Genomic DNA, 17,575 nt, shown 5'->3' with positions numbered 1-17,575 from the left:
GTCCTAGGCTAGGATGGTACCATTCTCCTGGATTTAAATTGCAACTTCAGAGTTGCTACAACAAGGCTGTGGTCAGTATTGAGGAACTGAGCAGTCCGGTAGACCCTGCAGTTCTGGATCATCCTCCAGTGACCATCAACGAGCACATGGTCAATCTCCTTTGCCACACCGCCAGTGTTGGAATACCAAGTCCAGCAATGAGCCTGTGGGCACTGAAACCATGAACCAGCCACCCTAATTCCATGACTTCTTGCAAAGTCAAGGAACTTAATACTATTCTGGTTCACAGTCCCAGACCCATGGGGATCAACACATGTCTCATAACCATCAATATCAGTTCCAGTCAATGCATTGAAATCCCCCAAGAGTAGAAGTGTATCTCACCTGGGGCACTGATCAACCACAGACTTGAGCGTGGCATAGAATGCATCCTTCATGATGAGATCACTCGCCTCAGTCAGAGCATTTTCAGAGACCAGGAAAATGACACCCAAGGATTGACGAATCCTTCATCTCATAATATGCTCATTGACTGGTGTTACCTCAATTATCATTGGAGTGAGCTTATTGGAAACAGCCACAGCAACTTCTTGGGTATGGTAACCATCAGAGCGACCAGACCAATAGTAGGTGATACTACCTGCCATGATTTCGCCACTATCCAGTCTCCGAACGTCAGAAAGTGCTGCAATACCAATATCTGAATGCTTCAGATCAGATAATAACAGAGACAGGTGATCATCCTCTGTTCAGGATTGGGAATTCCAGGCACCCACCCGAAGGGACCGCCTCAGGTTAACCCAAGGAGACCGTCGTCTGGTGGACGACACCTCAGCACCACCCCTATACATAGCACCACAATCTGACCCGGGAAGGTTACGCAGTGGTTTCCTTCCTATCGTCATAGATTGGGGGTCCCAAAGGCTTTTCCCCAATCCCGTCATCTGGTGAGCTGCCCTGCAAAGGGCAACTGCACAGGAGGTCCTCCCACGGAGTGGGTTTTCAGATTTTTTTTCTGCTTTTCGAATATTTTGTGGAACGAAGGGTTTTTCGGTGGCCAGAGTGCAAATCCTGCCACCAGCCTCCGAATAAAAAGTAACCCAACTGCAGGAGGACGTCCGCAGACACAGTTGGGCACTCGAAGCAAGGATGCGAAACCAGCTTTGAAGAGATGTAGATAAATAATTTTCAGGGCAAAGGGATGAGAAGGATAAATGTTTTGGGGAGAGTAAGTAGGCAGGTAGGATGCAATATACTGTGTCGTGGCCTTGTTGTACTTGCACTGTGCCGTCTGTGCGTGTTGGTCTGCAGATGTCTGCAAACATATCTCAAGAAATAAAGAAAATTATAAAACACATTTCACCAACCAAATTGTGGCGATCACATGATACATTCGGCCACCAAAAGCTTGTGGTGGCCTGACCTGCTATAAAGAGAGTTTATTCTTATTTTTGCCCACGTTGTCGATGTGTACAATTGGATGATCTTATCAAAAATACACCAAACATTGTCACTATGCAATCCTTTTATTGCAAACTTTCATGCCATTAACAACAAAAACAATCAACAAAGGCATGACAAGCTGAGTGGATCAGGTGATGGTCATGAAGGTCTGCTTACAGCAGGATTGCTCAATTTGGAAGGACAACAGCCATTTCCCCGAAATGGAAGCAAAATGATGACAGCGTGGGATAGAACCTCTACGATGGTTTCCATAAGTTTCTTGATGCCGCGATGGAAATCTGCATTGCAATTGTTTATCCGCAGGCCAAGATGGAATATGCCGTTGCCAGCCCCGGCTCCTCCAATCACACCAGGCCACGGTAAGATTGTAGCACCTGCGCATAGTGCACCAAGAGAGTCAGCACGTTTATGCAGCTTTGGATGTCCAGCTACTTCCAATTGGGACACCGTTACAAAACGAAAAGCATCACTGAAACATGTTGAAGGAAGGCCTTCAATTATATCATGTTAAAGGATCATGGAAGGAAAACCGACCGTGTTCTGATTTGGAAAGAAAACAACAAATAGGGAATAATTTTGTTCAATTATTGGCATCCATTTCTTTGTGCTAGGGACACGATCCTTAGAAGCCAAGAGTTGAAAAACAAAGCAAATAAAGTAGCGTAATTTATGACGAGGATGAGTTCCAGTGAGTAAAGGTTCAATGTCATGACAGAGAGGTTCTTTCTATCCCCAATCTTCCCGCACTCATCCTCTTTGATGAATATTAAAAAGCTTTGAAAGTTAATACAACTAGGAAGGAATCAAGTTTCAACAAAACGGACTCAGAAATAGAATATGGCATAAACGAAACCTTGATGTGACCGGCTGATTACCTGACGACTACTTGTTGAGTTTCAACGACTCGGTGTAAATTCATCCGGATTAACCGTTGAATGGAAATTCCTCAATTGCCATTGTGATCGTCATGATTAGCGTACAATGGCCAGTCGCCATCATTGATAATTTCAAGATATTTCACGTCATTCGTACATGAGCGTTGTGCAAGCAGGCAGACATTTATACAAGAAAAAAACCAGCAGGATGTCGATCACGGGTCATAAGGCCTAGGTCACATTTGCCACGGCGGCCGTGGGGTCTCCAAAATCTACGGCCACTAGCAATTATAAGGCGGCTGCAGTATTTCCACGGTCACACAATGTAGCAGTCACATATGTTTTTATTTTTCGGGTAGCCGCACGGCGTATTTATAAATTGTGGAGACTGAAAACGTGGGGTTGCCGTACGGTCTTTGATTTGATGTCGCACGGTGACCTTAGGACGTTCCTGCGGCGGCCATAGAATTTTCAAGGGAGACGCAAGGTAGCCTCAAGGTGCCCGCAGGGGGACCGTAGGGGGGCCCTAAGGCGAACGTGCGGCCAGACGGACGGTAACGAATGGGTTCATTTAAAAAAAATTTTTTTACCAGTTTTTTTTTTTTTCGGCTTGACCAATTGCTACGGCGAACGTAGAAATGAAAAAAGTTATAACTCCGCGTTATAATTCCATGGAGACCCCTACGGCCTGTAAAATATAGCCATACAGCGTAGGGCCACCCTGAGGCCACCACAGAAACTCTGCAGCCGCCGCACATTTCTGTCAATTCAGAGGGCGTACGGCCGCCGTATCCTCGCCGTAGAGCAAATGTGACTTAGGCCTAAGCACTGTTTGGAGGCCCACCTCAATCACTCTCAGGCCGGTAGAGATACTTCATCATTACACTGTCAACTTGCTTCTGTCTCTTCTTGTTTTTCTTCCTTTTCCTCCTGTCATCCTTTTTTTCAGCACCGTCCTCATCGACGTTATGATCTCCAGTCTCCTTTTTTCTCGGTCCTAACTTCACGCTATCCATGCTCTTGTAGGTGGAACTCGAAGAGGAAGAAGAAGAATCAGAGGAATCGTCCTCTTTCTTTTTCTTCTTTTTCTTTCTGGTATCTTTCTTGAGCACGGACTGGCTTTTTGACGTATTCTTCATTTTCTTGCCACTATGCGATGATCTGTGCCTGCTCTTCTCATCGGAATCATCACTCGAAGATGACGACGTTGAAGAAGAGCCTGATAGAGAGCATTCGGCCACTTTGACCTTACCATCTTTTCGTTTTGCTGTTTGTGAGGCGGTCATGTCCATGTCCGAATATGAACGACGAATTTGGCCAGAATGTGTCTCACTCGCAGCATGTGGCTGCAGGCTTCGCAAACTGGACACACTTCTTCGGCCATCGTTCATGTCTTCAGCATCATTGCCATCCTCAGGTACAACAGAGAATGGACGCCTCTTGGGTTTTACGGGCTTGTAGTTGAGAACTTCACTAATTGCAGCTTCCAGGTCGGGGTCGAGCCAACTTCGATGAGTCACAGGTTTGATTTCATCTCCATCCTTTTGATAATCCTCATTACTATTCCCTTTGTCATCCATTTTTTGTGGCTGCGGCGGTACTGAAAAACTGCGCAATGCTGTTCGAGCGGTGCCATCTTTGGTTCGCTCCCAAGATGGCGGAGAGCTGTCAAAGCGAGCAGACTGGGAGAGTGATGACATCGGAGAAAGACGACTTGGTGTTGGGCTGCTGAGGTCAGGATTTAGATATCTACTTGACACTTCATTGTCCAAATGTGACGAAAGCGGTCGGCTACCCAAGGAACGTGTGGTATCAAGATCTAATGGTTGACGTCTCAACGATGAGGTGAATGTAGAGGAGAATGTTGATTTTTCCTCATCACTGTCCACAACAGGAGCTGTCCAGCGCTTTTCCACCACTGCACTTCCCTTGTTCATTTTTCTAACTGACGTTGATATGCTGCTATCTGGGCTAACACAAGCAGACTGTGACCTGTTCCAAGGCTTCTCTTCATCAAGATAATCAAGACTTGATGCTCGTTTCTGTCTCCATGGAGGAAGTTCAGCATCGAGGGCAGCATCGCGCTCTTTGCTAAGTGATGAGAGAAGTGAGCGGCTGTCGTCACTCGCTTGAGTAGTTCCACGCTTGCGGTAGCTCAGAGAGCTCAGCACAGATGCCGGACGAGATTCGGCCACATCGTTATTGTTCGCTGTATATCTGAGTGAAAGAGGATGGGTAACAAAAGCAGTAACAGCACATTACAAGACACCAATATGAAAGAGGAAAAAAAAATAACTAAAAAATTCAATTTGACATAAATGCGTCTGGATATGCCTCCACCGTTACCCAGAGAGAGAGAGAGAGAGAGAGAGAGAGAGAGAGAGAGAGAGAGAGAGAGAGAGAGAGAGAGAGAGAGAGAGAGAGAGAGAGAGAGAGAGAGAGGGAGAGACAGACAGACAACATCGGATGCTTATAACTCGAATTATTGTCTCCAAAATGATTTTCAAAGGGCACATGACCTTTGATCTTTGATATATTGAAACCAAAATATAATCAGTTTATCTTTACATTACAATCCAAACTTGTGCCAAATTTGATTGAAATGTTATTGATGTTATTGTGGTAATAATAAACTGATGATGGACGGATGGACAACCCAAAAACATAATGCCTCCCAGGCATAAAAAATAAATCAATAAATGCAGCTAAAATAAACACTAAGGGAAGAATGCACAAGTTCCATTTTCCAATTCATTGATGCCACTGATCTCTACCAACAATCACTATCACAATGTCTGTTTGACATGGATGAGGTCAACGCGACAATACAACATTCACAAGTGCAGAACCAGAGGAAGATTACAGTACGAAGTGAATATAGCATATCTCGAGCTCCTCTCCAGCCTCATTGCTATTTTAGCATCAGTAAAATGTTTGGACACAATATTGATACCTAAGTATTGGTAGTGAGCCAAAAAGGTCTTACTTGGCAGAGTACATGCTGGAGCTCTCATCAGATGGTGTCTTCTTCCCCAAGGGGGTGTCTCCAGATGAACCTCTACTTTTTGATAACCAGGACTTCACATTCTCCACTCTGTCTTCAACCTCTGAGTCAGACTCAGAATGATCCCTGAAAAAAAAAAGATTCTCTCTGTTACTGCAAAGGATCCTGTCAAAGTCTCTCCCTTCAAATGCCCCTTATATAAGCAAGCTACTGGTGGTATTGTCTCTGGGTCATACACAAGGTCAGTGCGAATGAAATGTGATCATGCTATTGTTGTAATGTTATTACTTATCCTTGCCATGTTTCAGGCTCTGCCATGAACCATTGATCCATGGTGGGTGATCAGAGTGTTTGTGCTCACATCACAACTTGGGGGATGGACTTTACAAAGTGAGTCATGGTAGGAATTTGGAATTTTTCCAGGGTGTTGGTCTTAACTCGTCGACTCTTTTTCAAAAGACAACATTTGATCTTGAACATTCACCACCAATTGAGCCAGCACATGAGTAGAACTGCGTTTAGCAGGTCCCGTCGGAGGGACGGCACACTTTTGGATGCGACTCCTGCCTGGGAAGTACCAACTGGACGGTTTATGGTCGGGTCAAGAATGAAACCAAGAATAGACACAACACAGGCAAGTATGCTCTTTGCGCCATCCTGTTGGACAAGCGACTTTGTGATACTGCAGAGTTAAATTACGTTTGGTGCATAAATGTAGCAGCATGATAAAATAATTTGTGTAAAATACACGGAGCAATGTGAGCAGAAGAAGCCACAAAACCTAATAATATATTTGGGGAGGAGGGGACCAGCTGTCCTGATGGAGAAAAGTTATTTGAAACTTCTTTGCTGAAACAAAGCAGTGGTAAATTGATGACCGGTACACATGTCGAGCTTGATTTGAAGGGCTGGGTGAACTATTTTTTTTGGCATAAATGCAAACAATTGTGCCACAGCACATCTGGAGGCCATGGTACATGTGGGTTTCCAACGGGATGTACCATTCATGAAGACAATGGGAACATCTCACCATTTAATGCATAGGTCCTAAATATCGCTTGGGCATATGGGTGGGTGTGAATCACACCAGCACGTCCAGCCAATGCCCCCCCCCACCCCCACCCAGCTCCCTCTCCTCACCCACCGCAAAGTCCATTACATGTCAGAGCAAGTCACGGCATGCAATCTCACGTTTTGTTCTTCTTCTTCTTCTGAAATTTAAGCACGAGTTCTTGAACCCTGTAGATAATGGGGGGGGGGGGGAGCAGATTGCAATTAGAGGTGGAACGCACCATTCGGGCACAACATCATCCTTCCCGAGCAATTATTACACAACAGGAAGGGAGAAGAATACAAATTACATCTTCTGAAAAAAAAAATTAACTAACAATATCTCTCAGTCTTTCAATTTTCAAGAGAACTGCATATGAAATACTGTCCATTAGACTACAGTGCAGAGATGTTCAACCAATTATCCAACATAATGTGGACAAGGTAAGAGACGTTCAGAAAAGCACTTACATTGTGAAGATTAAATCAGAGATTCTTGAACAAACCCAAACACATTCACAAAACTAGAGGGGAGCACTCAGGAGAGTGCAAAACCTCCGCCGCCAATACTGCTGGGTCACTCAAGTGAACCTTATATCTTATTCATTAAATATGATGTCAACAGTGCTGACAGAGTTATAGTTCTTTTCTCCAACTTTTTTTTTTTGGGGGGGGGGAGGGGTTTGTAAATCACTTAAAATATGTAGAAATGCAATCAAAAAAAATTTCTCTATTTTTTTTTGGTGTGGGGGTAACAATTTTTTTTTGGGGGGGAGGGGGTTGGAAATCACTTAAAACATGTAGTAATGCAAAAAATTTTTTTCCCTTTTTTGGGGGGGGGGTAACAATTTTTTAGGGGAGGGTTGGAAATCACTTAAAATATGTAGAAATGCAAAAAAAACAAAAAAATTTCTCTAACAATTTTGTTTTGGGGGGTAACAATTTCTTTTGGGGGGTTGAAAATCACTTAAAACATGTAGAAATGCAAAAAAAATTCTCGAACAATTTTTTTTTGGGGGGGGGGGGGTTTGGAAATCACTTAAAATATGTAGAAATGCAAAAAAAAAATCTTTTTTGGGGGGGGGGGTTGGAAATCACTTAAAACATGTAGAAATGCAAAAAAAAATTTTTTTCTCTAACAATTTCTTTTTTTGTTGGGGGGGGGACCAAGTCCAAAATTTAATGGCATGATCCTTTGACCATACCTAACCCCCCCACCAGGTTTCGTCGAAATCCGTCGAGGAGTTTTTCCATAATACTGTTCACAAACAAACAAACAAACAGAAAGGGGTGAAAACAGTAACCTCCATCCATCTTCGAAGATGGCGGAGGTTAACTAGAGGGGGAGCACTCGGCAGAGTGCAAAACCGCCGCCAATACTGCTTGGTCACTCAAGTGAACCTGATATCCTATCCATTCAATTTGACGTCAACAGTGCTCACAGAGTTATAGTTTGCAACTTTCCTTTTTACTTTTAACTTTACATACTCAATTCATTCGTCATAACTAGATTCCTTGAGACAGAAATTGATTTTACGTGGGTATATCCACCTGAAGTTCGAAAATCAGCCGCAATTATAATTTTGGCATGTTTTTTGTTGGAAATCACTTATAACATGTAGAAATGCCAAAAAAAAAAATCGAAATTTTGTTGAAAAAAAATGTGCAAAATTCTTTTTTTCTCTAAAAAAAATTTTGGGGGGGAGGGGGTTGGAAATCACTTATAACATGTGGAAATGAAAAAAAAGAAATAGAAATTTTGTTGAAAAAAAGTTGCAAAAATTTTTTTCTCTAACAATTTTTTTTTTGGGGGGGGGGGGTGGAAATCACTTAAAACATGTAGAAATGCAAAAAAAAAAAAAAATTAAAATATTTTTTCAAATTGGCCACCATAGCGGCCATATTGGATTTTGGACCAAGTCCAAAATCTAATGACATGATCCGTGGACCAGACCTAACCCCCCCTCCCCCCACCAAGTTTCGTCGAAATCCGTCGAGGAGTTTTTCCGTAATACTGTTCACAAACAAACAAACAAACAAACAAACAGAAAGGGGTGAAAACAGTAACCTCTGATCTTCGATGGCGGAGGTTAATAATGAATATTTCATTCACTCCCCACTCTCCTCTCCACCCATTGATATAATGTCAACGACCCCTCCCTTCCCAACCACCAATTGCCAAATTTACAAACCAATGCTAAGGAAGCAATTCAATTTTATTACTTGAATCAAATGAGAAGGGCACTGGGTGGAGCACATTCCTCCACCAGGCTGATTCCTTTACGTTTTGTACCCACTGATTGGCCGGAACTGGATTCGGATCTGAAATAAAATGTCATCAGTTTGTTCTCACCACCTTACCAACTCATCCACCAAGTTTCGTCGAATTCCGTCCATAACCTTTTGAGATACCCCGCTGTATATCGTTTTCACCCGATCACTCAATGGTGAAGAATCACTTTAAAAATTTTTAGGTTCCGGATCCGGATCTTCACTAAAATCGAATCAATTCTTCCTTGTTACATACCCAACCTGCCCACCAAGTTTCCTCCGAATCCATACACAACTTTTGAGATATTTTGTTCACAAACAAACAGACAGACAGGGGTGAAAACACAACCTCCATCCGTCCACCTTTGGTGGGGGAGGGAGTAAAGTTTGTTCTGATTTTTAAAATATAGGAACAAAATATATAATTTCATAAATCCCATGGTCTCGGTACGAGTACAATCTATGTATGAGGTATCTGGTGAAGGTACACTTGACCATGATTCATTTACAAACGTGATATGCAACTTACATCGTTTCCGAGCTGTGGCTACATCACCGATGCAGTGCCCCCTGGATATTAGGCCAGGAACATTATGTATCTGTTTGTGTGTTTATATATTGAGTTTGTATGTATATGTACATGTGTATATATGTATATGTATGTATGAATGTGTGTGGATATGTGTGTGTGTGTGTGTGTGTGTGTGTGTGTGTGTGTGTGTGTGTGTGTGTGTGTGTGTGTGTGTGTGTGTGTGTGTGTGTGTGTGTGTGTGTGTGTGTGTGTGTGTGTGTGTGTGTGTGTGTGTGTGTGTGTTGCTATGTCTGGCTTCTTTCTTGGGACAATGGTGCAGTAATTGGAATTTATTTTGATTACAAGTATTACAAGCAAATTAAAACGGATGAGACAATCAAAGTCCAGCCTGAGTTCGAATCCCAACCCAGCTATAAACTGTCATCATGGTGTTTTGCAGGCAGAGCAATTCATCAATCTAAACCATTCCTCGGATGGACGTTAAACTTGGTTGTCTATGTCAGCATTAGCTGGTGGACGTTAAACATCCTGTGGTGTCCTCCGTGAAGATTAGGCAAGCTATCGCCGTCACCCTGGACAAATTCCAAATTATACTGTCACCTACACGGGCCGCTGCGTCAGCGGGAAAGCTGTGCCCCAAGCAATGATGCAACACACAGCCATGTGCTGTAGATGAAATTATGATGACATAGTTGTGATGGTAACTGAACAGAGACAAGGCAGATTAAAGGTGACTATACACTACCTCTGAGCTATCCTGTCAGACAAAAAGGCAATAGAAACAATTAGGTTTTTGGACCAGACAACATACCACCAGTACGTGACGTTTCGGATCTAATCGCCACTCAAGAAGTGTCTGATGTTGATAATATTGTTCATTCTTGCTTATCTCTGTTTTCATTCGTCACTATTCCATACTTTACTATGCACCACCTGCTGCGTGCCTCACAACACACCTCTCAACAGCTTCATCATTCTCATCACTCGCCATCTCATCTTCAATGGCAGCCTGGAGGTCTCCAATTCGCTGGAAAGCTGCACGAAGATCGTTTTGCAGGCTCTGATTGGCCGCCTCCAAGCTTGCCATGTCAAGTTCCTGTCCAAAGTAGTGAGATACAATGGTTCGGACGGGAATACAACTTATCCTCAATGTACTACACGACTTGAATAATAATAATGTTTAAACCTCTGCATGAGGAATCATTCGTGCGTTGAAATACGCTATTTCAGAAACACCGAAAAGTTTGTGATAAAAATGGAAAATGCCACTGAAAGGACAACTTTCTGAAATGCCTTTATCTCAGTGGAAAAGTATTCTGAGGTCACTTAAGATGGTCTATAAATCCTTACGCAGGCATTTTCTACTCATCGGCCTGACCTTCCTTCCTTCAGACAATCTGCACAAAGTGCCGACATGGAAAAAAACTTTGCATCACCGTTCACTCCGCACTACATGCCGGGCCATAAAACCCGGCCTATCCACAAACGGAAGGAGCTTTGCCACACGAAGTTATACAACCACCATTGATTCCACCGTCCCCTACCATTGTGTTTACAGGCCAATTGTTTTCATGGTACAACTTCCTGCTGACTCAGGGTCTGGGTTCTGATGCATCATGCTTAACAGGTGCTGTGAGAGCCCCTCGGGTCTCACGGATATTCCTCCTCTTCAGTTGGCCTAGTGGTTTAGTCTTCACTGCTCACCAGCTCATGCCGCTTGCGAGTGGCCTCTCCCTCCCGCCTTGCCAGCTGGCTCGTTTCCTCAAGGAGTGCGTTCAATTGCCTTTGTTGCCGCTTGTTCTGCTCCTTCTCTCGAATCTCGGAGGCCGCCCGCTGTTCCCGTTCTGCTGAAACCCGGTCTATAGCCTCCTTCAGGCGCAAAACCAGGGCCTGGGTGGAGGAGTTGGGAATCCCACAGTACATTACAGTCGTTGGAGTGCATACAAAATGTTTCCTCGAGAGGCAGTCATAAATAGATTTGTGCTGGAAGATAAATAAAGACAATGTACACACATTTGAATGTCGCGCGTCATATTCGGGTAAAGAAGATCCATTTATTTTACCTCAAAGCGCCTGATTTGCATCTTCTCAAACTCAAGCTTGGATTCCAGGTCCCGGATGCGCCCTTCTTGGCGGCTGACGATTGAACGATCCACCAGCGAATCCTCCAGGAAGGATATTCTGCAACTCAGAACCTGGATCTGGATACAGCACGAGCAAAAATGACCGCCACCATCGCCATTTCATCTCATAAATCTCACAGTCTATTTACAAAAACACATTTGGACTATAATATCAATGACACAGGCCTGTCTCGGATAGAATGAGCTATCGGACGCAATGAAAGAATATGATAAATGCGTCGTTTTGAAACATCCACAGTGTATAATAAAGATTAACTTTTGAAGGAAGAAGAAAGTCACATAGGAAAAAATAAAACAAAAGGAAGTGCATGCTGAGTATGAAAATGTCAGAGTCCTAAAGATTACATTTGGTTGTTTATTTAATAAGATACCGCAACAGTGTAAGTGTTTGGTGAAAATATTAATTTTAGTTTTGGACTTTGGATATTAGCTGTGGAAGGAGAAAATAAACAGAAAGGAGGAAATAATTTCCTAAGAAAAGGATGATTAGGTGGAACAACGATGACATTAACAGTACCTTATAATAATGGAAGTGTGCTTGGGAATATCAAAGGTCATCCTGAAATGATGGTGTGGACTGAAGAGGTTTATGGACTTCCCTCTGAGCTGTCTATCCCAGCTTCGAATCCCGACAAAGCTATAAACTGTCTTCCTGGTGATTCGTCATTGGGTGTCATCCCACGGACGGACGTTAAACGGGCGTCCCATCTGTCGGCATTAGTTGGTGGACATTCCCACATCTCACGGTGTCCTTCATGAAAAGTAGGAGTGCTATTCCCAGCACGCTGGCCAGATTCCAAATTCCTGCCCTAACCAGGAGAGGGCATTCCATCAGCAGCATGGCCGCACCCTCAGCCAACGATGTTACCTCGCAGCCTTGTGCTGCATACGAACAAAGAAGAAGAAGAAGTTAAAAAGACTGTGTCCTTTACTCTTTGAAGGGTATCAGCGCACTCACAGCAGGTTGTGATCATTCAATGGGGGAATTAACCCTTTAAATGAAAATCTTTAAAGTCCACAAACAAGTGCCAGAAAAGAGAACAGCTGGTTTAACATCCCTTCTGAAAGGGCAGCATACTCCATCGGCTATTAGATGGGTTAATGCGCCTGGACAACAGCGGTATGCATAAAAATGGGGGCCATCACAAAACCGTAAGGTTCTTTAATGGATTAAATGGGGTGTTTCACGAAACCGAAGGCCCTTTAATCGATCGGTGTCCAACGGCAGGCGGGTGTCATCCAAACTTGCGTTTATTCCAATGATTAAGCACAAGTGATCCACGCAACACTCCGGCACAGCGTTCACAGAAAAGCAACCAATGACTAGCTATTCTTCTTCCCTTCTCCACAATGCATTCTGTTTTCCCATTTTTATAAACTCAGAGCAAGAACATTGGCAAAAGCCCCTCCCTCTACAAAGTACTCATAATTCTGAGACGTTTTATGTCCCAAAGAAACTAGAAATTTCTCGTACTCTCGTGATCTTTCCACAAGAAGACTTGTCAACTTTTTACTCCACTCAATGTATTGAATAAACATGTCACCTCAACAAACTTTACACATTGATACATCATAAACAATTAATTTCATATCGAATCAAAGGCATACATGCGTGAACATCACACTGTACCAATACGCCGCCCTATAGTCACATAAACATAATTAGTGACGGAGTGCTGCAGAATTAAATGGTAGAAGACCGGTGGAAAGACCAAAAAGGAGGTGGAGGGATTAAGTGGGAATCAAAGCAAGAAGCAGAAGGCTTGAGGATCTGGCACAAAGCAGAAAGAAAATGTGCAGCGAAGTTGTCAACAGACTGGGACGTACCACTGAGTCAGTCGGCGCAGACACATTCAACAGACCGACGACACGGGCAACAGTTTGGAATATGCTTAGTTAATTAAAACATGCCAGATAAATAACAAAAGGGTGGACTATGATGAGGAACTTAGTCATCAATACGTGTTGAACTTGTTCAGCGAGTGAAAAAGATTTAATTTCTACACAGTGTGAAAGAAAAGTAGTCTCTGAAAGATAAATGAACTTCAGGTTGACAAAGTGCCATCAAACTGTTCATTATGTTCGAATGAAATGCTAGCAGTTGAAGGCTTCACTCCGAGTCCAAGTACATTGAGGGTTTAATGGGCATGGTAATAACCCAGCAGAAGCTTTATGCAAAGAAAGAAAGAAAGAGAGAAAGAAAGAAAGAAAGAAAGAAAGAAAGAAAGAAAGAAAGAAAGAGAGAGAGAGAGAGAGAGAGAGAGAGAGAGAGAGAGAGAGAGAGAGAGAGAGAGAGAGAGAGAGAGAGAGAGAGAGAGAAAGAGAGAGAGAGAGAGAGAGAGAGAGAGAGAGAGAGAGAGAGAGAGAGAGAGAGAGAGAGAGAGAGAGAGAGAGAGAGAGAGAGAGAGAGAGAGAGAGAGAGAGAGAGAGAGAGAGAGAGAGAGAGAGAGAGAGAGAGAGAGAGAGAGAGAGAGAGAGAGAGAGAGAGAGAGAGAGAGAGAGAGAGAGAGAGAGAGAGAGAGAGAGAGAGAGAGAGAGAGAGAGAGAGAGAGAGAGAGAGAGAGAGGAGAGAGAGAGAGAGAGAGAGAGAGAGAGAGAGAGAGAGAGAAAAGAACATCCTTTTCATGAAAAAAGAACATCCTAGAGGACTCCTGTGCATACATTGTATGCTGTGGAATAGCTGCCGTGCGCATCCAAGGTGTCCTATCAGATCAATTAGAGTGGTGATGTTCCCCAAGAATTTGTGATCGGGGGGCATGAGAGTAAGCGATCTCTTTCTAATCAGGAAGTTAGTAAAGCGGTGATTTCAGATGGTATATCTGGACCTTCTCCTGCGATCATGTGCAGATGAACTCTCATACATTTCTGCGTTCATTTTTAATTGGTCATTGTGTATTTGTTGTATTCCTAAGTGTTTTTAACAATCTGTGATAATCCCTGTGCCAAAATGTACTCCAATCAGGAATATCAATGATGACTGCACCATCGCTCTGACATCTATTGTCATGAAATAATTTGAGTGTCAAGATCTGAAATTAGTAAAATCTAGTCTTTTGCCTTCATGAGATACTTTCCAGTTTGCTTATCGTAGCAACTGATCAGTTGATGATACTGTTTCCCTCACTGTACGCAATGTTTTGCAGCACTTAGATAAGAAAACTACATATGTTCGATTATTATTTATTGATTTTAGTTCTGCTTTTAACACTATTTCACAATACAAATTATATTTGAAACTTGTTAAACTCGGTCATGACAGATCGATACGTAGCTTGGTGTTGGACTATATTTTGGAAAGGCTAGAGGTAGTTAAAATTGGCTATCACCTTGAACGCAGGTATGCCCCAGGGTTGTGTTCTTTCTCCCTTATTCTACTCGCTTTTCACGCACAACTGTAAAATCGTCTTTTAGCAATTTTTTGATTACAATTTTTTTGGATGATACCAACATTGCTGGCCGTATTGACACAAGTGAGCATAACTATCAGAAACTAGTGGAAATTATAGTTGACTGGTGTTCTTAACATTATCTGGAGATAAATGTTGTGAAAACCAAGGAACTTATTGGAGACTTTCGGCAAATTGGTTCTGAAATCAAACCACTTTTTATACATGGGAATACTGTCGAAATTGTTGAATCTTTTAAATTCCTTAGAATTTGCATTTCCGCGGATCTGAAATGGTCAGTCCATATTGATCATTGTGTTAAGAAAACGCAGCAAGGTAATTTTTTTGTTTTTTTTTGAGATGCCTTAAGAGTTTCGGCGATGATCGTTCACTGTTGCTTAAATTCTGTTGAGCAGTGGTGGAGAGCGTCTGGATGTTCTTTGTCACTGTCTGCTATGGTAATGCCGTGGCGAACGATCGACGCTGGATTGACAAAATTGTGTGGACTGCACAGCGGATAGTTGGTGGTGGACTGCTGAATGCACAGTCCTTGTATAACAGTCGGGTAATCGGCCAAGTTGTTGGTATAATTCGGGACCTATATATCCCGGCTAACCTGCTTTTTGAGCTTCTTCCTTCTGGGAAGCGTTATCACTCTATTGGGACCTAGTCTAAACGTTTCCTCAATAGCTTTTAGGCAATGGCAGTATGTATGATGAATGGAAAATGAATTAATGATTTATTTCTCCTTGTGCTTGAATTGTACTTGTATTTTAATTTCTGTTGTTCGTACTTATTAATGTTAAGTACCTTTTTTGGTTATTACCTTCGCATTTTGCGAAAGGTTATGTTTTGGTCAGCGTGTATTTATTTATTTATTTATTTATTTGTAATCTTGTGATTCGTATAACTCAAAAAGTATGAAACCGAATTGCATGAAATTTGGTGGGATGATTGGTTATTAGCCAGGAAGCATTCGATTAGATTTTGGGATCGTTCGGGTCAAAGGTCAAGGTCACGAAAAGGTCAAAATCGTCTTTTTACGATAACACGGTCAATTTTTATTCAATTTGCATGCAACTAATGCCAAAATGTTCAGAATTCAATGCCTCATCTTGTGATATGCAATATGACACAATGACGCCCATACTCTTGTTACCGGTTAAGGGTCAAAGGTCAGGGGGGTCACGACCTTGAAAAATATGCGGTTTTTGTCATAACGCGGTCAATTCTTGTCCGCTTTAAATGAACCCAGCACCAAAATGTTCAGAATTTAATGCCCAATCTTGTGACACAATGACGTCATAACACATGTCACCGGTTGGGGTAAAATGTCGGGGGGGGGGGTCACGCCCTTGAAAAATATGCGGTTTTCGGCATAACTCAGTCAATTCTTATTCGATTTGCATGAAACCAGCATCAAACGAAATTACCTTCTCTTATTGAAACGTTGTATTCACCGAGCTTGCGAGTGAAGACTCGCCAAAACGATGTGAGTTGATTGTTGTTTAGTCCGTAGCCCCCGAAAGTCGGGGGGAGGAGTCATGACATTATAGATATGTGGTTTGTGTCATAAGACCATTCACATGAAACCAGTTCCCCACACTCATACCAAGAACAAAAAAGTAGTGGCGGCAAAGGTATGCGCTCTATGAGTGCCCGTTCTAGTTTTTTTCTTTTTTGGTGCCAAGATTAAAGCAAATTTCATTGTATATTTTACACATGACAATAAACTTGATTTGATTGATTGGTTGATTGATTGATTTGATGAAAAAATATAGAACATTCTTTCATTGAAGAACATCTTCATGCTTTCTGGATCTTGGAGGAATCGGTTACCATGAAAGCTGTCGTTATGGTTTGGTGTCAGCTGGGAATGTTGCATCAAGGAGAATGTTCTTATTAAGTCTTGAGTACTCCTCTGCTGGTGTTTGAACCAACAAGTTCTTAGACTCAGAGTGGAGGCTCTGACCTTATGCTTGGTTAAAGGACGGGATTCGAACCTGCATCCCTTAAATCAACCAAACAAACAATAACTTCACAAACACCAGCCGTTTGGGTCAATGTTCAACCTGGCCACATTGATCAGCTTTTTAGATTAAATGGTATTGTGGATGTTATCTAAACAAAATAAAATATACAGATAATATAATGGGACATGGATATTATGAGCGCAACTGGGCAAATAGGCCCTTTTAGGGGTTGTGTATTCTTGTACATCCTTGGAAATCTTATGGGAAGCCATATGCATCCACGATCTTGCCATGTGTATGGCTTGTAATGCAGCTCAAGGGAACTCAAGACAAAAAGTCTATTTTTGCACACCATTCCTGAGGACTCCTGTGCATACAATGTATGTTGTGGAAAAGTCGCCGTGCACATCCAAGGTGTCCTGGCTCTTGGCTGGTTTGCTTAATGACACATTCAAATTGCACATAAACTTTGCCAAGGATGCACAAGCACAGACGTGAAGGTGACATTTGAACACAAATCCATGCTGGTTGTTAAAAGATCGACCACGGTGTGAAAACATTTAATGAGGATCGTGGTGCCACGATTTCTGGCATCCTCAACCACCTCGATCACTGTGCGTCTCAACTCTGGAACAATGATTATGTTGAAAGGATGAGACCACAGTTCCTTTCTGAATAAATATCGTGGAAAACTTTCTTTATGTGTCAAGCAACTGGAAGGTTGCAGTGTGCGTTACCTTCTCCACCTGTTCTTCCTTCTCTCTTGCGGCCTCGTCCAGCTGTGCCTGGAGTTCATTGATTTGAGCTAGGTCACCGGAGGACTGCAAGACACAAACATTGCAAACAACGGTGCACACTAATGCACACTCTGATTGA

At 42.6% G+C, this 17,575-nt stretch overlaps 1 protein-coding gene across 9 annotated transcripts in view; it reads right to left on the bottom strand.

Moving 5' to 3' along the window:
• Positions 1-1,507: 1,507 nt before the first annotated feature.
• The window catches only part of LOC147010811 (unconventional myosin-XVIIIa-like), a 261,897-nt gene continuing 245,829 nt past the window's right edge, over positions 1,508-17,575 (bottom strand). For all 9 annotated transcript variants that reach the window (XM_085859462.1, XM_085859461.1, XM_085859460.1 and 6 more), the window contains 8 exons: positions 17,437-17,520; positions 11,260-11,397; positions 10,901-11,086; positions 10,153-10,292; positions 6,535-6,582; positions 5,326-5,469; positions 3,184-4,556; positions 1,508-1,838 (listed from right to left, as the gene is read on the bottom strand). In XM_085859462.1, coding sequence (XP_085715588.1) covers positions 3,185-4,556; positions 5,326-5,469; positions 6,535-6,582; positions 10,153-10,292; positions 10,901-11,086; positions 11,260-11,397; positions 17,437-17,520 — 2,112 coding nt within the window. In that variant the 3' untranslated portion in view covers positions 1,508-1,838; position 3,184. The remainder of the gene's footprint in view (positions 1,839-3,183; positions 4,557-5,325; positions 5,470-6,534; positions 6,583-10,152; positions 10,293-10,900; positions 11,087-11,259; positions 11,398-17,436; positions 17,521-17,575) is intronic.

This window comes from Eptatretus burgeri, chromosome 16 (genome assembly GCF_056783735.1).
Source record: "Eptatretus burgeri isolate ZD-2024b chromosome 16, Ebu_testis_v1, whole genome shotgun sequence".
Taxonomy (NCBI): domain Eukaryota; kingdom Metazoa; phylum Chordata; class Myxini; order Myxiniformes; family Myxinidae; genus Eptatretus; species Eptatretus burgeri.
The sequence above is the reverse complement of the archived record's forward strand: the minus strand, read 5'-3'. Positions and strand labels throughout refer to the sequence as shown.